Source organism: Sebastes fasciatus, chromosome 9 (genome assembly GCF_043250625.1).
Source record: "Sebastes fasciatus isolate fSebFas1 chromosome 9, fSebFas1.pri, whole genome shotgun sequence".
Taxonomy (NCBI): Eukaryota; Metazoa; Chordata; class Actinopteri; order Perciformes; family Sebastidae; genus Sebastes; species Sebastes fasciatus.
Genome location: NC_133803.1, coordinates 23,333,008 through 23,353,142, shown reverse-complemented (window position 1 = coordinate 23,353,142; position 20,135 = coordinate 23,333,008). Strand labels below are relative to the sequence as shown.

Here is a 20,135-nt window from a genome sequence, read left to right as displayed (position 1 = left end):
CACGAGGTTCTCTCTTTCTCAGCAGCAGCGTAGCAACGGGTGAGGTCGTGGCGTCGCGTGGCTGAATGGACTGACGAAAAACATCAAAATACACTCAAAATCAGTCGATCTGAGTTCAACTAGAGCGCCGCAAACATGCCGGCGTACTTTCAACGGCCGGAGAACGCTCTGAAACGAGCCAACGGTGAGTAGAAACACAACTTAACGTCTCGTATCGTCACACTTTGATGCTAACGGCTAAGCTAACGGCTAAGCTAACATGCTAACGGCTAAGCTAACATGCTAACTAGCCTCCATGGCGGTGGAAGCCATGTTGCTCTCTCACAGCTACTTTGCTGCTAAGCTAACCGGCTGGGCCATCTTTGTGGCAGCTTTACTGACTATAGAGTAATGAGATGTAGCTTTAAGTGTCTATTAGATGCTTGTTAGCACTCATCACAGCTTTGAATCGTTATTAACAAAGTCTCTTAGCAGATTGTTAGTCTATTCTTGTAGCTTGATGATAATGTCCTGTTAAACCGTAAGGCCTAACAATGTGGGCCAGATCTAGATAAAGATGTGGATTGGTGCTAACGTTTACTAATATTTTTTTATATTTCATTTATTTGCACATATATAAAACTGCACAAAATCCAATCAATGAAAACAAAAAACAAGGAAATGTGTGAGGATAGGTCAAGAAGCCACAGGTTTATACAAAGGACCTCCCACCAAAACCCCAGGGGAAAAGAAACTATAACAACAAAGGAAGAAAGATCTAAACTAACATATAAACTAGTAACTAACTAGTATGTGTAAATGGTTACTATTGAGCTGTGATTTATTTATTTAAAAAGGATCCCTATTAGCTGATACCACCAGCTAGTCTTCCTGGGGTCCGAAATCAAGTACATTACATTTATCACATACATACTATATATATACATCATATTTGTGTTACACTAATAACATTCAAATTTTCCAAACATATGTATAAATTTCACATTCATACACAATCTTCCACAACCATTTAGCCTCAAGGCCCATCATCAGGGAAAAGGAACAAAAGAAAAAACAACACTGGACTATCGATCAGCTGCTTCAGTAATGTACTTGATTAAGGATCCCTATTAGCTGATACCACCAGCTAGTCTTCCTGGGGTCCGAAATCAAGTACATTACATCTATCACATACATACTATATATACAACATCATATTTGTGTTACACTATTAATAATGCATTATTTTTATTAATACAGAAAGAGAACACTAAATGTTGTAGTAATTTGTAGAGTTGTATAGTAATTTGATTTCCTCTTAATATGTACAACAGACATCAGAGTGACATAATTTACAATACATACAAACCACACTGTGTCACAGTAGTACCACAGGAATGACCAATTAAAATGCCATGGTAGTGCTACTGAGATAATGGTTATAAGTGTTGTTGCTCACCTGACTACCACAACAACCTCCTGGGTTCACAAAATATTCATTATAACCTCTGATTTTGTGATTTATTTAAAAAGGATCCCCATTAGCTGATACCAATGACACCAGCTAGTCTTCCTGGGGTCCGAAATCAAGTACATTAAATTTATCACATGTATACATATATACAACATCATATTTGTGTTACACTAATAACATTCAAATTTTCCAAACAGATGTATAAATTTCACATTCATACACAATCTTCCACAACCATTTAGCCTCAAGGCCCATCATCAGCGAAAAGGAACAAAAGAAAAACCATACATGACCAACACTGGACTATCGATCAGCTGCTTTAGTAAAATGTTTTAGTGAAATGATGGAGCTCATGTTGGTCTATTTCTCGTTGTGTTTACACAGAGTTTCTCGAGGTCGGCAAGAAGCAGCCAGCTTTGGACGTTTTGTACGATGTCATCAAGAGCAAGAAACATCGAACATGGCAGAAGATCCACGAGCCCATCATGCTCAAGTACCTGGAGCTGTGCGTGGATCTGCGCAAGAGCCACCTGGCCAAGGAGGGTCTCTACCAGTACAAGAACATCTGCCAGCAGGTGTGTGAGGAGGAGTCATCTGGGAGTGTTTGCACACACATCGGGGTAGTTGTTTTTTGAGTCAAAGTGTAATCTCTTGTCTTTGCTTTCAGGTGAATATCAAATCTCTGGAGGATGTGGTGAGGGCTTACCTGAAGCTGGCGGAGGAGAAGACGGAGACAGCCAAGGGGGAGTCCCAGCAGATGGTCCTGGACATCGAGGATCTGGACAACATCCAGACTCCTGAAAGGTGAGGATGCTTAAATGTTAGGGCCTGTTCAGACTTGGCATTAACGTGCGTCCTGTGTGATCCGATCACAAGTGGACAGCTTTAAGTACGTCTGTTAACACCTGGCATTAGAATGCGTCCCACATACGTCTCCAGTGACTGCTTGTGATCGGATCTCACTTCCCCGCACTATATGCAAATAAACACGTAGTAAACACATGACCAATACACCAGATGTTGTGACATAATATTACATGAATGTCAGTAGTAATATCCTACATGTTTGTGAAGTCGGGTACAGGAATGTGGTCATATTTGGCCCAGACCACCTCTGAATGTGGTCTGAAAGATCCGATCTCAATGCGTCTTGAGTGTGTTCACACCCGTACTTAAAGCTGTCCACTTGAGATCCGATCACTCAGGACCCATGTTAATACCAGGCCTGAACAGGACCGTAGATGATGTTTCTTAACAGCATAAAAAGTGTCCACATATATGTTGTTGGATTTCTTTTAATCTGATAAATAATCTAAACTAATGTCTTATTGTCTCTCTTTAGTGTTCTCCTGAGTGCTGTGAGTGGAGAGGACACTCAGGATCGTACCGACCGCCTGCTGCTCACTCCCTGGGTGAAGTTCCTGTGGGAATCTTACCGCCAGTGCCTGGACCTGCTGCGGAACAACTCCAAGGTGGAGCGCCTGTACCATGACATTGCCCAGCAAGGTAACGACACACACTGAATACCTTATTAAGAACGTTTTGTATTCATTTAATCTCTTGGTGTGATATTTTTCAAGGCTGCATTAAAGTTACTGTCAACAAAATGTTTTATATTTTGTCTGTTTTCGTGTAGGTAGATGTTACTGAATATGTAGAGAACATGGCAGTGGCACCATTTTGAAAAAAAAGATAAATACTGTAATTTTCAGCCAGTAATAAGGGAATCATAAAATGTACATTTATGATTTTAGTGTAAATATTGTTTTATCTTTACCTAATTTTGATAAGATAATACCGTGTGCATCATTAAAGTAAAGTCACACAGAAAATAATTAAATAATTATAAATTCAGCTGTTGAATGTTGCATATTAAATACTGTAAATAATATCTGGTCATCTTTTCTGCAGCTTTCAAGTTCTGTCTCCAGTACACCCGTAAAGCGGAATTTCGCAAGCTGTGTGACAACCTGCGTATGCATCTGGGTCAGATCCAGCGCCACCACAACCAGAGCACCGCCATCAACCTGAACAACCCTGAAAGTCAGTCTATGCACCTGGAGACACGTCTGGTGCAGCTGGACAGCGCCATTAGCATGGAACTCTGGCAGGTCTGTCCCCCTAAACACTAAATCTCTCAAAGGACGATATCTGATATCTACTTAATAAACATTTAAATGTATAAAATATTTTCAGAAATGCTTTAGTGTGTTATGTTCAGTGCATGATCTGTAGAAAAACTAAACTAAACACAGGTATGATTAAATATGTAAAGATGATATTGTTACTAATGTAGTACTGTTTGTCTTTTTCCAGGAAGCATTCAAGGCTGTTGAAGACATCCATGGCCTGTTTGCTCTTTCCAAGAAGCCTCCCAAACCCCAGTTGATGGCCAACTACTACAACAAGGTGTCTACTGTGTTCTGGAAATCTGGAAATGCTCTCTTCCACGCCTGCACCCTCCACCGGCTCTATCACCTTTCAAGGGAGATGCGCAAGAATCTGACCCAAGATGAGATGCAGAGGTATTCACTGTCTGTACATATGTGCACAAGTTTTACTCTGGTAGTGACCAAATGGTTAACGATGCTTACTTTGGATCTTCAGGATGTCCACCAGAGTCCTCCTGGCCACACTGTCTATTCCCATCACCCCCGAGCGCACTGACATCGCTCGGCTGCTGGACATGGATGGCATCATTGTAGAAAAACACCGCAGGCTGGCCACCCTCCTGGGCCTGCAGTCTCCACCAACCCGGCAGAGTCTCATCAATGACATGGTGCATTATCTGCATTAGAAAGCTTTGTTAGGTCTTTTAGGTTTCAACAGTCCCCCTAAATACTTTTTTAGTAACATGATTGTTTAGTTTGAAATTTAGCTTTTAACCTGATCTTGTAAAACAGTTGCTTAATATTTGCTTAAAGATGTTCTGACACATTTATATTTTAATGTTTGCATTCTAGGTGAGATTTAACTTGCTGCAGTATGTCGTACCTGATATAAAAGAACTTTATAACTGGCTAGAAGTCGACTTTCATCCACTGAAGCTGAGCGGAAGAGTGACCAAGGTAAACAATCTGGCAGCAACCAGCTTGATGATAAAGACAATTTACAATCCATCTTTGTAGTTGGAGCAGTTTATCTAATATTCATTTGATTAATTAAATTTGATTGTAACATCCCAGTGTATGCTAACAAACTAACTCACCCACTAGGTGCTGAACTGGGTGAAAGACCAGGCTGAGAAGGAGGCTGATCTGCAGCAGTATGTCCCTCACCTGCAGAGTAATACCATCCTGAGGCTCCTGCAGCAGGTAATTCTCTACAATCTTTTTCATTCCCCAGGAATGCTGTCCTAAATCACATCTACAGTGTGATGGTAGAACATCTCACTCATTATTCTGCATCCATTATATCAGGTTGCACAGATCTATCAAAGCATCGAGTTCACCCGTCTGGCCTCCCTGGTTCCATTTGTGGACGCCTTCCAGCTGGAGCGCTCCATTGTGGATGCCGCCCGGCACTGTGATCTGCAGGTAAGGCCAAGATCAGGAGAGATTAGGCATTAAATGAACTACTGATAAACCAACAAACATGTTATTACATATAAGAGTGTTTATCATACTGTTTTACACTACTTCTCTAACATTCCCTTCTCCCCTGTAGGTCCGTATAGACCACACATCTCGAACGCTGAGCTTTGGCTCTGACCTGAACTACTCTACCAAAGAGGATGCCCCTGTTGGTCCGTTCCTGCAGAACATGCCCTCGGAGCAGATAAGGAACCAGCTTACTGCCATGTCTGCTTCTTTGGCCAAGGCCATCCAGATCATCAAGCCTGCCTCCATCCTGGTGAGTTCACTCTCTCCTATATAGATACGCAGAGACACCTGATCAGTGACCAACAGTAGCTTTTTACATACTTGCACATAATACTAACCAACACATACAGGTATCTTCATGTGGTATTGAAGTCTAATTCATGATTAGTGTCTTTTCGCACAATACACTCTACTTTATTCTTCAACTCTAAATTGCATTTTGATGTTTTTGTCCCTTCTCAGCAAGAGCGCGAGGAGCAGAGCCAGCTGGCCATCGCTGCCTATCTGAAAAACGCCCGCAAGGATCACACGCGCATCCTGGCTCGCAGACAGACCATCGAAGAGCGTAAGGAGCGCCTGGAGAGCCTGAACATCGCGCGCGAGAAGGAGGAGCTGGAGCAGCGGGAAGCTGAGATGCAGAAGGTCCGTAAGGCTGAGGAGGAGCGTCTGCGCCAGGAGGCCAAAGAGAGGGAGAAGGAGCGCATCATGCAGGAGCACGAGCAGATCAAGAAGAAAACGGTCCGTGAACGGCTGGAGCAGATCAAGAAGACTGAACTTGGAGCCAAGGCCTTCAAGGATATTGATATCGAGGTAAATGTAGATTGATTCATTAGGTTGAACTCCATATTCATTGTAACATTGAGTTCAAAGATGAGACTAACAAATGTGTTCTGTGCAGGACCTTGAGGAGCTGGATCCCGACTTCATCATGGCCAAACAGGTGGAGCAGCTGGAGAAGGAGAAGAAGGAACTTCAGGAGCGTCTGAAGAACCAGGAGAAGAAGGTAACTGAGTGATACATCAGTGAAATATCAGTCACTTAGGTGTGAATTGGACACTAATCTTTCTCTCTCTCCAGATTGACTACTTTGAGAGGGCAAAACGTCTCGAGGAGATTCCTCTTATCAAACAGGCTTATGAGGAGCAGCGCATCAAGGATATGGAACTATGGGAGCTCCAGGAGGAGGACAGGGTATGTAAAACAAAACGCTGATTAAAAAATGACATGCATAGGAGGAGGAAATTTAATAAACCCAGGTGAGTATCAAGAATGTAAGGTTTTGTTTTTTCTTTTTGTTGTAGATCAGTAACATGAAAGTTGAGCGGGAGAAGGCTCTGGAGCACAAGAAACGCATGTCCAGGATGATGGAGGACAAAGAAAACTTCTTGTCCAAAATTACTGCTGCTCGTAGCTTCATTTATGAGGTAAGACCATTCAGTCCTTCTATCAACTTAAAGTTATAATATGCAGGCAGAACAACTGTATGACTGGACGCGGTGGTTTCAAAGTTACTGTTCTGTCTTTGAAGGAAAAACTGAAAGCTTTCCAGGAGCGTTTTGTGGAAGAGAGGAAGAAGCGCCTGGAAGAAAGGAAGAAGCAGCGCAAAGAGGACAGGCGTAACACTTTCTACCGTCAGAAAGAGGAAGATGCACAGCGTATCCACGAGGAGTCGCTCAAGAAAGGTAACTCATTTCTTGTTGCACTCCTTTCATGGTAAAGGAGGAACTTGTGGTAGAAATGTTATCAGTTGATGTTAAAGTGGTTGTTTTGAGGAGCATTAGTACCACAGGAAGTTTTCATTTTCCTGGTTTTGTTACAGAGCGCGAGGAGGCTGAACGCGTGGAAAATGAGCAGCGAGAGGAGGAGGAGAGGGAGTACCAGGAGAAACTGCGCAAACTCGAGGAGCAGGAACGGAAGCAGCGTGCTCGTCAACAGGAGATCGAAGAGCGAGAACGCCGTCGTGACGATGAGAAAAGGGCCCCTCCAGAGGAGAAAGCCAAGGTACAAATTAGCTTTTTTTAAAACTGATGGTCAGAGCCCGACAGAAGGGGTGGGGATCGCAGGTAATTATACGAGATTTTATCATATGTTACCCAGGATAATTGTGATACCATGGTGTCTAGAATAGAAAAGTCTAAATAAGGACTTTTTCAAAAACGATATGCTTGCTTTCTTGTACTGCATTGTGAATGTGTAAAGGTTACACCTGAGTATACATATTGCAAATAATGTGTCTTGATCAATACGTTTTGCTTGTACAGGATTGGGGGGGCGAGAAGGAGCCTGAGAAGGAGAAGGAGGAAGGAGGAGGAGGAGGAGGATGGAGGAGGCGCACAGAGGGTGAATCAGAGTGGCGTCGTCCTGTGCCTGACAAGTAGGTGTTAACTATATTTAATCATTCTTTTTTATTGTTAACCACGAGGGGCTACTCTAACGATAGCCGTGCTCTCTCCAGGGAGGGGAGACCGGAGGGGAGACCGGAGGGGAGACCGGAGGGGAGACCGGAGGCGAGACCGGAGGGGAGACAGGAGGGCCGTGAGGATGACCGAGAAGACAGAGACAACGTCAGGCGAGAATGGCCTCGCAGAGATGACGGAGGACCCCGTCGGGGCTTCGATGACGATAGAGGCCCACGCCGTGGCGGTGATGATGCGCGTCCTATACGCAGAGGGTTTGATGATGAACGTGGCCCAAGGAGGGGTGGAGATGACGATCGCGGCCAGAGGCGTGGCTTTGATGAAGATCGTGCCCCCAGGCGTGGTTTTGATGACGACAGAGGTCCCCGTAGAGGCATGGATGACTTCAGGGGTTCCAGGCGTGGGGCTGATGACGACTGGGGTCCCAGGAGAGGAGGAGATGATGAGAGAGGTGGAAGGAGAGGCATGGATGATGGGCCACGCCGTGGTGGTGATGAAGACGACGAAGGCAAAGCCTGGAAACCCGCGGGCAGACCCGGTAAGCCTGTAGCCATTCAGCTGCTGATAGGTGATAGAGATGTCTTCTAGCTCTGTGCTTAAATGTCTAGCAGGATAGTGAGCAAATGCTTATGTTGCAGGTGGTTGGCGTGAGCGGGAGAAGGCCCGAGAGGACAGCTGGGGTCCTCCCCGTGATGACGCCCCAGAGGGCAGAGATGATGGTGGCAGAGATGATGGTGGCGGTGGCAGAGATGATGGTGACGGAGAGGAAAAATCCAGTGACAGCTTCAGAGACCGTCGTCCAGTCAGGTGGGCCTGATAGACCTCTGCCAAGAGTGTTGCTCTATTTATGTTTTGTAATAAATGGAGAGTATATCATAGTTCTGCGAGTGGTCCCAGTTATGTTAATGACGCTATCTGTTCACAGAGAGGAGAAGGAGAAGGAGAAGGAGAATACCTGGAGGAGAGCAGGCGCAGATGACAGAGGAAGCGGCTGGAGAGACTCTCACAAGGAGGAGAGTGACCGCAGTGAACGGCGTGACGGTGATGATCGTCGTGTTGAGCGCGGTGTTGAGCGCGGTGGTGAGCGCGGCGGTGAGCGCGGCGGTGAGCGTGGCGGTGAGCGTGATGAGCGCCGCGTTGAGCGCCCTGTTGAGCGCCCTGATAGAGACCGTCGGGATGACCGTGAAGTCAGAGCCCCACCCAGAGATGAAGATGCTGGTAAGCGGAGCGAGATTTAGGCTATAACCATTACAGGCATGTCAGGCATACACCGTAGGACGCATCACAGTTCCCTTGAAGATGCGACATAATTAAAAGCTGTAGGAAGTACTTCCTTTTTATGCTAAAATATCCTATTGAAATGTAGTTTATGGCTTCAGATTTGTCTGATTTACCCTCAGACCAATCACTGAATGATCCAAACATTGTAGCAGTAGCAATTATCCTGATAGGCTCCAAATAGAGTTGCCAAGTTACTAAACGGAACAAATCACTTTTAAGTACTTTATTTAGCACTCCTGTCTAACAAAACAGTTGGATACAATATGTGGGGGTGTTGCATTCAGCCAGCAGAGGTCGCTGTTTACCTTTTAATACTGCTACAGCAGGTGTCTTAAGGCGCTTTCACAAGCCAACATTTAGTCTGTTTTAATCGAACTCTGGTGTTTTTCGTTTGGGCGGTTGTGAACTAAAAGAAAATGTCTTGCAAGTTGTCTCCGGTTTCCAGGCAAATCAAAACACAGGCTGCCTGTGCGGGCGTTTGTTGAGATGGACACATGTAAACGACAGGTTAACATGAGTGGGAGAGGACGGACCTGGACTCCTGCAGAAGTCCCATGTTGGCCTGACATCTGGGCCGGAGAGAACGGACCGAATATGCTAAATAATGTCCTCAAAAATAGTGACGTTTAAGTCATTCAAGATAAACTGGAGGAGAAGGGATTCGTGCGCACAGTAGATCAGTGCCAAGTCAAAGTAAGAGAACTTCAACAGCAACATAAAAGTCTGTGATTCCCTGCATAGAAGTGGCAGCTCTCAGGACGAAAAAGATAAATCTGCTCCTTCGTACACACCTTTCAGCAAGTTTTTTTTTTTTTATTTGGTCTGCTTCAATTTGTAAATCTGAACTAGTCTAAATGGAAAACAAACCAAAAGTATTAATTTCACTGATTCGGACTATGGCTTGTGAAAACGCCCTTAAAAAGATCACCAGGTTGGATAAATATGTAAACTTCTGAACTAGAGTGTTGTAAAATCAACGTGTTCTGATGAGTATCTCTGTTTCCTTAGGAGGTTCTTGGCGTCGTGGAGGCGAAGAGAAGCGCGAGGAGCGGCCCAGAGACAGAGAAGGAGATGGGGAGCGTGTGCTTGAGCCGGACCAGGACCGTGAGGCTGAAGGAGATAAGGGTTGGCGTGGGGACAAAGATGCTCGTCGCACCAAGAACGAGACAGATGATGATGGCTGGACCACGGTCCGCCGCTGAGTAAAGACCGCTGCATCTAATCAGCTCAGTTAATGAAGAATTGGTTTTGAAAATAAATAATACTCAGTATCCCATCAGCCAGTTAGCCAGTGGTGAATTAATAACCACAATCTTCTGATGCTCATGTGCGTTATTCCTTTGAATTAAATATTTGTAGGCAGTAGTTTTTCTGGGGATTTCTTTCCTTTTATTTTGACTTTCAGCAGTTTTGAACCAGAGGCTCCTCATTCACCACCCAAAACACCATTAACCAATGAACCCGTGTTCACTTAGGCCTCACGCAAACCATCAATGTAAACATGACTGCCCCCAGTGGTTAGGAGTGTTATTACTTCACATGAGGAAGTGAAACCGTCTAAACTGAAAATTAATGTACCTGTTCCAACTTTCACTGCAAACTCAAGTACATCACCAACTGCCTCTTTTAAATAATCGCATAAATGTTATATTAAGCCACAGATCTTGTTAACAGCAATGACTAGTAGTCTGTCATCTGCTTCAGTGATCTTCGCTCTTCATCTAATGTTTCAGGTTCTGCTTAACCCGATAAAAGACTAGTGGAATTTACATTTTGATGTGCATGCTTTAGAGTATTCAATTGGCCTCGCCTGATAATCCAGTATGTGCTTCTATCTTGCAGCAATCAACGGCATCAAACCAGGTTGCATGTGTACAGATAAAGCCTTTATTAATAAAGATGTTTGCTCACCACCAAATTGTTCATTTTGTCTCAAATTCTGTATCACCATTACAAGATCACAGCACACTTATCAGTCTGGTGTACAAAAATAAGTCACTGAAGACGGCGGCTCCCAACGCGGGGGTCGCCAAAGCCTCACAAGGGAATCGCAAAGCCTTCTAAAGGGTATAAGACAACTTTAAAAATATATATATATACAGTTGGCCTGTGTCAGCATTCCATTCATTTCGGTGAAGAAAACTAAATTAAACTTAAAGTCTGAATTATTTCATTTATAAACTTAAAAATTAGAAACGTATACAGTTTGAACAACCAAAGAGCTAGCGTCAGGGAGAGGAAAACACTGAATCTGTCAAAAAAGAAGCCTATTAAGTATGAATGATTGTTAAAAAATAAAAAAAATACACAATAGAGAGATTTGTATCAAGTTACTAAGGATAACAGGAAAACTTCTCTCTAATGCAACATTCACAGGAAATAATCTGCTCAAAATTCATCCTGCAAAACTCCATGCTTGTTTTACCATGAAAATTCCTGTAGGAAGTAGTAGTAGTAGTAGCAATAGCAATAATAGTAGTAGCAGTAGTAGTAGTAGTAGTAACGGTAGTAGCTATAGTATTAGCAGTAGTAATCCTAGTAGTATTAGTAGCAGAAGGAGCAGCAGCAGGAGCAGTAGTAGTAATCCTAGTAGTATTAGCAGAAGGACCAGGAGCAGTAGGAACAGCAGCAGTAGTAGTAGTATTAGTAGTAGCAGCAGCAGCAGCAGCAGTAGTAGTAGCTAGAACCTTTAAAACTGTAACACTACTACTAAGTGTTTAGACAGAAAGTATTTGGGCAGAATTAACCTTTAAAATTGTAAGTCGCTTGACAGAAAGTGGTATTTGGATGGAATTTTTTAAACTATGTTGTTAGACAGAAAGTAGTATAAATATGTAAGTAAGTATAAACAATAGAAACAAGAAAATATATAGCACTACTGTTCTGAAAGAGCTGAATATTTTGATAGTTGAATGGTTTCTTGAGCTGAAAGTATGCAGAAAAGTCCAAAAAGCATACAGAAGAAATAGAAGATGTTGAAATTGAAGTAACCGTAGAAGAACAATACTGTAGAGTATATAGTAAGTAGAGTATATAGAGCTAAGGTGACAAGATGACATTACATAGTGCAACACCAGTGAAACTAAACCACTCTTCATCTTGTTAAGGACTTGCTGGATCTCTCTGTTTTCAGGGTACCCTAAAGCTCCTCAGACCCCAGTTTTGGTCCCATTTTATGACCCTACCATGATGTAAGCGACCACTAGAGGTCAGTAAAGCTCCGTGGAGATGAACCGACACGCTTCACCGTGTTGGTTCATGTCTACGATCAGCAGTTAACTCGGTGTAAAACTCAGGCAGGCAGTGGTCAGTAAGCAGTCCATTAGCAAACCAGTAACATCATGTTAGAGTTGTTAAAATAAAAACTCAACCATGCTCATCTTTTCCTTTAAATATATGCTTGTTCAGAACAACAAATGGCTTTTAATGTGGTTGCCCGATTTTTAGCTATGATGTACTATAATAATGATGCTAATAATAGTAATACTGATAATAATAATAATAATAATAATGTGGGTGATACTGATATTTTTTAGGTGACATTACAAAAATTACAAAATAAAAGTCTTTACCTTAATGAACTGACAAAGCTAGTTCAAATAAAACTCCCAATAATTCCTGATAATAACAATGTAATCTGGATTGACGCATTTCAGCAGCATTATGTGTTGTACAGCAGTTTGTATTTTATTCCACAGAGAGCCCTAACATGCCCGCAAAATTAAACCTAGTGTCCTTAAGATGTGTATAAACAAGTGACGATAATAGACTAATAATAATAATAATAATAATATAATAGATATTTTTATCCTACCATTCAGTGGTCCTTTCAAAGGAGACTTTAATTTTCTGACATCTGAAGTCATAATAACCTGCAAACAAAAAAAAAAAAAAATAGAAATAAAAAATGTATTCAGATTAAATGTAAAAACACTATAGAGCATTAATGGTTTTCAGGGCTGCATGTATTCAATGTTAAGTGAGTGTAACTCGGCGTGTTATTATTAGTGTGTATCATGTGTTTATGGAGGCCCTGCTCGGTGCGCGGCCATGGCTGCAGCTTTGTGCTGCTGATCCACACACACACACACACACACACACACACCAAACACACGCACACACATAGGAGGTGACAGCCTGGCCTGCACTCACAGGTACATACTCCCAATAAACACCTGAGCATTCTGCATTAATAACACTGAATGACACATCATCATCAGGGGGGAGAAGGTGTTATTGAATATTTGAAGACTGACAGTCATAGTTGACAAAATGCTTTTAAATCTAAAGCTTGTTTGTGTCTCCAGCAGAAATATTAAAGAGTCAGAAGAGTCAATCAGAATCAGAATGAGAATGAGAATCAGAATCAGAATCGTGTTTATTGCCAGGTGTAAGAGGTATACACTAGGAATTTGCGTTGGTTTTGTTGGTGCAAGTTAAACAGTATAATAACAAAAGAATAGATAAAACGTTAGAATAAAATAAGAATAAAAAACGTATATCCTAATAGAATCTGAAGAGCAGTTTCTCTACATAAATCCAGTTAGAAAACCCCCAAAAACAGGAACAAAAACAGAAATAAATGAAGAGGCCGACTGCCAATTAAACAGCTGAACATCATCCAGCGCGCACAGCATCGACTTTAATAGAAGCTAATGTGAATGTTTGCGCAACATTGTTGTGCGTAATTAAAAATAATCACTTGCTAGTACTAACACCACACAAACCCCCACCTTTAAAAAAAAATGTTTTGCTTTGTTGTTGTTTTTTAACTCTACTCTTTCTTTTTGTCATTATTATTATTATTATTGTTATATCTTTTCTTGGTTTTGTTTTGTTTTTGAATGTTGAGGTTGTTTTCTCTTTCTAGTGTACTGGATGGGTTTGTCTGTAAAGCTCGTCTATACTTAAAAGTTGGTTTATAGACTGTTGTAATTACAAACAAGTGGATTGCATATATGAAAACAACCTTGAAAAAAGGGAAAAAATAAAGTATATATATAATTTTTTTTTTTTTTTTTAAATCAGTTTGAAGCTGCCATAGCCCTAACTAAATGCAAATAAGCATGCTATACCTTGAGCTTTTTTCTACTGGTTCAGATGAGTGTGTTAAATGTCCTGGAGATATATGTGCGTGTGAGTAATAATGTGTGTGTGTGTGTGTGTGTGTGTGTATGTGTGTGTGTGGGGGGCTCCTCTCTGGACGAATCCGCCTCTCCTCTCCTCTCTCCTCTGCTTCTTCCCATTGACGCACTTTTTAAGCGTCTTCCTCTTCTCCACCTTCAGGCTTGCAGCAGCAGCAGCAGCAGCAGCAGCGACCAATCACCATGCCATTACAGCCTTCAGAGGAAGCTGTTTATGGGACTGCAGCGCTAATTAGGCTCATGAACTAACAAATCTGCCTGCACGAACACCGGCGAGGAAAACGATCACATCCATGGATTAGTCTGGGAGTATAGAGCCGGGCACTTTTTATTTTGGCTTTTCGCGACACTGCTGTCGACTCAACTTATTTACTGCTGCAGAAAAACTTTCCTCTCTTTTCTTTTCTTGGGTGTGGAGTATTTTTTTCATACGACAACTTTAAACTTGGGAATCTGGACTATCAGACCATGTTTCAACCTACACCCAAGAGGTGTTTCACTATCGAGTCTTTGGTGGCGAAGGATAATCCCATCATCCCGGCGTCCCGCACCGAGGAGCCCATCAGGCCAGCGGCGCTCAGCTATGCAAACTCCGGCCAGATGAACCCTTTCCTCAACGGCTTCCACTCCGGCGGCAGGAGCGTCTACTCGAACCCGGACTTGGTGTTCGCTGAGGCGGTCTCTCACCAGCAGAACGTCCCGGTGCATCAAGTGGCTCCTCCGCACGCTCTGGCTGGACACCCGCTCTCATCGTCTCACAGTCCGCATCCTCTGTTTGCCAGCCAGCAAAGAGACCCATCCACTTTCTACCCCTGGTTATTACACAGATATAGGTACTTGGGTCACAGGTTTCAAGGTAAGCTATCCAAATGGCTTCGTTTGGCTTCTTTTACGCACGAAAGAATGATTTATCTCTCTCTCTTTCTCCCTCCATCAGTACACATGTATGTATAGAAGGAATTAAACATCTGTAGATAGAAATAATTAAACATCTGTAGCAGAGCACTTTTAAAGCCTCTCATCTCCAATTGTCAGGACAAAAAAACACACTTATTTAATGGATTATTTCGCTCAAAAGAAATTATACCCTATAATGAATTCCTTCATTTAGAAGGAAGAAAAAAATATCTCGAGTAAATAAAACAATGGTTTGAGTGTAGCTGTCTGCTGCCTGGAGTGTTTATTCATGGATAAAACAAATTAATTTTGACATATTTGTACACATTTGGACCTGCAGGTTATATTTAGCAAAGGGACCCCTCAACTTAGGTCACAGGTTTCAAGGTAAGGTTATCCAAATGGCTTCGTTTGGCTTCTTTTACGCACGAAACGCGCCGAGTGATTTCACTACAAGATGTTTCTGAAAACATTTGAGGTGACAAATAGGCATTACAGTAACAGTAATCTTACAGATGCCATTAGGAGGACATCGGAGGACACATGATTTTTTTTCAAATTACCTGTCTCATGCACTACTGTCAGGATATAGTGACCGTTTTTTAAAAATAACTTTTTTTTTAATCCTATTTGCTACATTTCGACCCACTGCAGCTTTAAATCCAAGCTCAAATTTTGTTAAAGGTCCAGTGTGTAACATTTTCGGGGGATCTATTAGCAGAAATGGAAAATAATATTCATGGTCTCTCCATCAGTATACAGACAGCAGCATGTATATAGAGAAGGAATTAAACATCTGTAGCAGAGCAGTTTTAAAGCCTATCATCTCCAATTGTCAGGACAAAAAACACACTTATTTAATGGATTATTTCGCTCAAAAGAAATTACCCTATAATGAATTTCTTCATTTAGAAGAAAGAAAAAAGTATTTCGAGTAAAAAAAACAATTGCTGCCTTTTGTCTATGTGGCTATTCATGGCTAAAAAAATACATTTTGACATATTTGTACACATTTGGACCTGCAGGTTATATGTAGCATGAGATTTATGATGCGTAAAAACGAAACTAATGTATCTCGCTGCTCGGCAGTTTATGCTTCACTTCTTTTACATTTGAACTAAAAAAATATATATTTTAGTATTTAAAGGAAAAAATATTGTGGTTATTTGACAAGCTTATTGCTAATTTTATAAGACTGGCATGAGTCAAATTTCGGGTAATTTAGATTTTATTATGAAAGTTGACTTAGCTTGTATTTAGACTGAGAATATTCGTTTATTATTTTTTGCTTTTTAGCCGCTCATTTAATTGCATTTATATTTGTGTGTTTATTTCTGACAAATAAAAAAAGCTAAATTAGGACATTTTATAGGAATGTTTTTTAAATTAATTTCTAAAGTGTTTTTTGGGCTGCTGTTTATTTAAACGTCTTCATGCTGCTTCCAGTTTACCTGTGATTTTGTTTACAAAGGAGCTAATTTAATTAGGCCCAGCTGCTTTCCTTCATGCGCTGCTCTCACAAATGTTACACGAATACAATAAGCAATAATTTAAAATACATACGTGTTCGATAAATTATCAATTTACTGACTTGTGTCGAGCTTCTCCTCAGACATTATTATTATTATTATCATGCTGTTTATTCCCAGTCTGCCCTCAGTAGACTATTGTTTAATAGCTGTGCGCAGGCCTGCTGCTTGTTATGGAAATGTTATATATTTAATAGAATTAAAGAAAGCTGCTGACGGATCCTCGTTGTTCTGCTCGTTTGCAGGTAATGAAACAAGTCCAGAGAGTTTCCTTTTGCACAACGCGTTGGCCAGAAAGCCCAAAAGAATCCGGACAGCTTTTTCACCTTCGCAACTCCTGCGGCTCGAACACGCGTTTGAGAAAAACCATTACGTGGTGGGAGCAGAAAGAAAACAGCTCGCCCACAGCCTTAGCCTCACAGAAACTCAGGTAAGAAATACTATATATTTTATTCAACATTAAACTGTCTTTTTGTCTGTTCACCTGGAACAATGTGCTCATTTTTATTTTGAAATAGTAAACGCTGCTTCTTGGTGTGATGTCATGCTCTGGCTGTTAGAAATAGGCCTGCTTACACTTTATAGGCATTTTTATTGTTATTATAAAAATAAATTTCTCACATTATGGCTGACTCTCCCCCGCTCTCATACACTCTCATTACCACCATACCATTATTCTCCATCTGACACCTGGTTGTTTGCACACCGGCAATATCTGTTTATATCATGTTTATAGCTTATTTTGTATATTGTATATTGGTAGAAATAAAAAAAAAAAATTCTTATTTTATTCTAACGCTTCTATCTATTCTTTTGTTATTATACTGTTTAACTTACACCAACAAAACCAAAAAAGAATAGTAGTAATACTAGTGTATACCTCTAACACCTGGCAATAAACACCATTCTGATTCTGATTCTGATTCTGATTCTGATTCTGATTCCGATTCTAATTCTGATTCTGATTCTGATTCTGATTCTGATGTAGTGCACTACGTTGTTTTTTCTTCAACGTGGCACCGTGCGTCATGGAGCCTTTTAAAACCCAGGCCGCTTATAAATAAAATGCATCTTAACGTCTATATGACAACAAAGATATATAGTTATAGCAAAACAATCATTTTAAATTATCAGCTACCAAAATTGTTTCTACACACCATGGGTCCATAAATGCATGTTGTCAATGGAAGACAGAGGCTTTTCTGTTGGATCCGATCCACTGCCATTGTATAGGCCTAACCTCATTTTAGGAGGGGTTGAATTACTTTGTTTTGGGGGAATGAATGAATGTTGCCTTTCAAAATGGAGGGCAAATTAACCAGTTAACCATTTTATAGGATAGAAGATACAAAGAGCCAGGCGGGTTCAGTGGATTGCCATATTTAAGATGCTGTTTGAGCCCATCAGACGCTGTCTTTTGTCCGCTGTGTCTCCTTTGGACGGCGGGGCCTTTGGAGGGACTGAAGGGAGAAATGAACCATCACCTGCTTTAATGAGCCCACTGAAGGCTTATTAAACGCACCTCAGTGTCCATTTAAAGAGATAAAAAAAGGGGCTGCAGAGTGACAAAGAAGGGAACAGACTATTTATCGATTTAGATGTTGTTAATTCCCCACGGTGCCGTTTAAACAGTCGATTTAGAGGAGTGTGTGAAAATACATGTTAATTATGTGACTCCTTTTATTTCTCTCACATGCTTGCATAAAAAAAAAAAAATCATATTGTGGAAAATAAAATGCTCTGACCTACTTTTAGATGAAGCAAAAAGTTTTTCCAGACAACACATGTTTGTGAGCTCATATTTAGAAAAGACCTTATTTTTATTTTTTTTTAAAGGGCACTCTTTGTGTGTTAAATTAATATTATATATTAGACGCTTTTGTCCTTCAGTCCATCTTGTTGCTAAATAATAATTAATGTACTGCTAAAGAAGACATGTAAATCCAGAGGACAGATGGTAATTTTTGTAATGGGTTATGTATGAATAATTGTGATGTGTTTTTGTTTTTTGTCTGATGGGTCTTACTTGTGTGTCTGTCTATGGTAACAGAGTGTATATCTATCGAATTTCAGTGCAAACTGACCATAAAGTTGTATCGTATAGACAAATAATTGTAATTTGAGGATTTAAATGCATTGATTAGATTATAATAGTTTATCCTGGAGGTTGTTTATGCAGGTCACAGTTTATACCTCCTTTATTCCCACTGCACCTCTCTCTGCTTGTATTCAGCTGCTGCTATCCAACAAACAATGCGTCCCTTTTACGCACTAGTTTTACGCACTAGTTTTACGCACTGGCCAATCTCGGTTTATCTCGTGATACTGATCCCGTTTCTTTTCTTTTCTTTCTCTTTTTCTTCCCTCTTCAGGTAAAAGTGTGGTTTCAGAACCGGAGGACGAAGTTCAAGCGCCAGAAGTTGGAGGAGGAGGGCTCCGAGTCTCAGTCGAAGAAGAAAGGATCACATCACATAAACCGGTGGAGGATGGCGACTAAACAGGGAAGCAGTCCAGAGGAAATAGATGTCACTTCGGACGATTAAAAACGAAAGAGAGACTATATAAGCGTCTGAGTGAAAGGAGGACATGGATAACGGATGCCGTGTAGAGACAGTGAGGCGGTAAAGAGCCAGATCTGCAGCTGAGGGTGAGAGAAACCCGACTGGTGGCTCTGCTGTCTGTCACCGTGCTGGTCTGTCAGGTCTGAGTGTCTCAGTCCACCTGAACCTTTCCACACCAAACCACCAAACCACCACCACTACAATCTCACTTTTTTTTTCTCCAATTCACATTGGACGTTTTGCACTTTTTTTTTTTTAAATTAAAAAACAAAAAACGTTTCCACTCAAGATACCAAAACACCAAACTGCTTTTTGTAAAACTTGAATTGCATGGTCTAGTCTTTTTTTTTTTTTTCCCTGGTAGTTGTTTTATTTAATTTGACAAGTTTTTCTCAAACCAAGAAGAAAAAAAAATCAATTTTGTTTTTAACTCTATTTTTTAAAAAACAGAGATGTCGTGCTTCTTCCTTTTTACAAAGTGTGCAGTCTTTAATTAATGATTCTCGTGTAAAAGTGATTGTGAAAACATATGAAGTAGCGGTGCTGCGCTATAGTGTTTTTTTTTTTTTGTTGTTTTTTTTTTTAAAGAAAATAGAACAAAAAAAAAATTCGATTGAAAAACAAAACCTTTCTAAAAAAAAAAAGATAATCTGACTCCAGCTAAATAAAGGGAAGGTATCAGGACATTCCTTTAACCTAAAGCTTTATTACCAATGTGTCGCTGCGGCCCCATGCAGCCTTCTGTCAGGACTTCAGCCTCCAGTGAAAGTTGCCAAGAAGGACTAAACAGAGAATTGAGAGTAAAAAAACAAGCACTGAGCGTATTCCATGTACAGAAATGCTAAAAGTTAATGTTTCTGTTAAACCCTCTTTTACAGAATGTAAATAATTTTTGTGTTTGTGTTAAGTTTGCTACAATTTTAACACAAAGTATACTTCCAAGAAGTATGTAATTGTCAATATTTTGTCAATAAAGTTTTATCAATATGTTGCGCGCAGTAAGAGAATAGAGGTTTGATTATGATGATGATTATTATAATAGATGATTATGACGCGCAGCAGCTGAATGGATGGAGGCCTCTGACTAAAACAAATGGAGCTTTTTAGGGCGATTATTCTTATTTTGTGCCATCAAAGTGACTCATTTTGGATACAGTGAGGTTTTGCTGAGGAGTTTCATCAATGCTGCAGTTTGTTGTGCTCAGCTCTGCATTTGTTTCTCAGTCTGATGGAGACTGCAGGTTTATTTCT

The 20,135-nt window shown here is 40.9% G+C and overlaps 2 protein-coding genes and 1 long non-coding RNA gene across 5 annotated transcripts in view; 2 read left to right on the top strand and 1 right to left on the bottom strand.

The window, feature by feature from the left end:
* The first annotated feature begins 6 nt into the window (after window positions 1-6).
* Window positions 7-10,671, top strand: eif3s10 (eukaryotic translation initiation factor 3, subunit 10 (theta)). Its single transcript, XM_074646788.1, is given in 23 exon segments — window positions 7-184; window positions 1,838-2,028; window positions 2,121-2,257; window positions 2,796-2,959; window positions 3,365-3,564; window positions 3,770-3,978; window positions 4,061-4,232; window positions 4,417-4,521; window positions 4,669-4,767; window positions 4,873-4,989; window positions 5,120-5,305; window positions 5,518-5,865; window positions 5,954-6,058; window positions 6,133-6,246; window positions 6,357-6,479; window positions 6,584-6,737; window positions 6,875-7,056; window positions 7,317-7,433; window positions 7,575-8,010; window positions 8,111-8,194; window positions 8,231-8,279; window positions 8,398-8,690; window positions 9,762-10,671. Coding segments are annotated over 23 exon segments (3,828 nt in total). The 5' UTR covers window positions 7-135; the 3' UTR covers window positions 9,956-10,671.
* A 708-nt stretch (window positions 10,672-11,379) lies between these two features.
* The window catches only part of LOC141774275 (uncharacterized), a 109,162-nt gene continuing 100,406 nt past the window's right edge, over window positions 11,380-20,135 (bottom strand). The window contains exon 5 of one of the 2 annotated variants that reach the window (XR_012595293.1): window positions 11,380-12,625. This is a non-coding gene — a long non-coding RNA (uncharacterized LOC141774275). Of the gene's footprint in view, window positions 12,626-19,570; window positions 19,667-20,135 lie in introns of those variants that run through there. The other variant, XR_012595292.1, reaches the window with a different exon arrangement.
* emx2 (empty spiracles homeobox 2) lies at window positions 13,858-19,460 on the top strand. 2 transcript variants are annotated; one of them, XM_074646802.1, is made up of 3 exons: window positions 13,993-14,753; window positions 16,569-16,753; window positions 18,696-19,460. In XM_074646802.1, exons 1-3 carry the CDS (start codon window positions 14,366-14,368, stop codon window positions 18,864-18,866), a joined length of 744 nt encoding a protein of 247 aa, XP_074502903.1. In that variant the 5' UTR covers window positions 13,993-14,365; the 3' UTR covers window positions 18,867-19,460. The 2 variants fall into 2 exon arrangements, with proteins under 2 accessions (XP_074502904.1, XP_074502903.1); XM_074646803.1 differs by lacking the exon at window positions 16,569-16,753 and having other exon boundaries at window positions 13,858-14,753.

Excerpts from the sequence above, each read along its gene's own strand:
- emx2 (XM_074646802.1), top strand. The coding sequence starts at position 14,366 with ATGTTTCAACCTACACCCAAGAGGTGTTTCACTATCGAGTCTTTGGTG. Across the intron at positions 14,754-16,568 it reads CTTGGGTCACAGGTTTCAAG|GTAATGAAACAAGTCCAGAG; the intron begins GTAAGCTATCCA and ends GCTCGTTTGCAG. Across the intron at positions 16,754-18,695 it reads TTAGCCTCACAGAAACTCAG|GTAAAAGTGTGGTTTCAGAA; the intron begins GTAAGAAATACT and ends TTCCCTCTTCAG.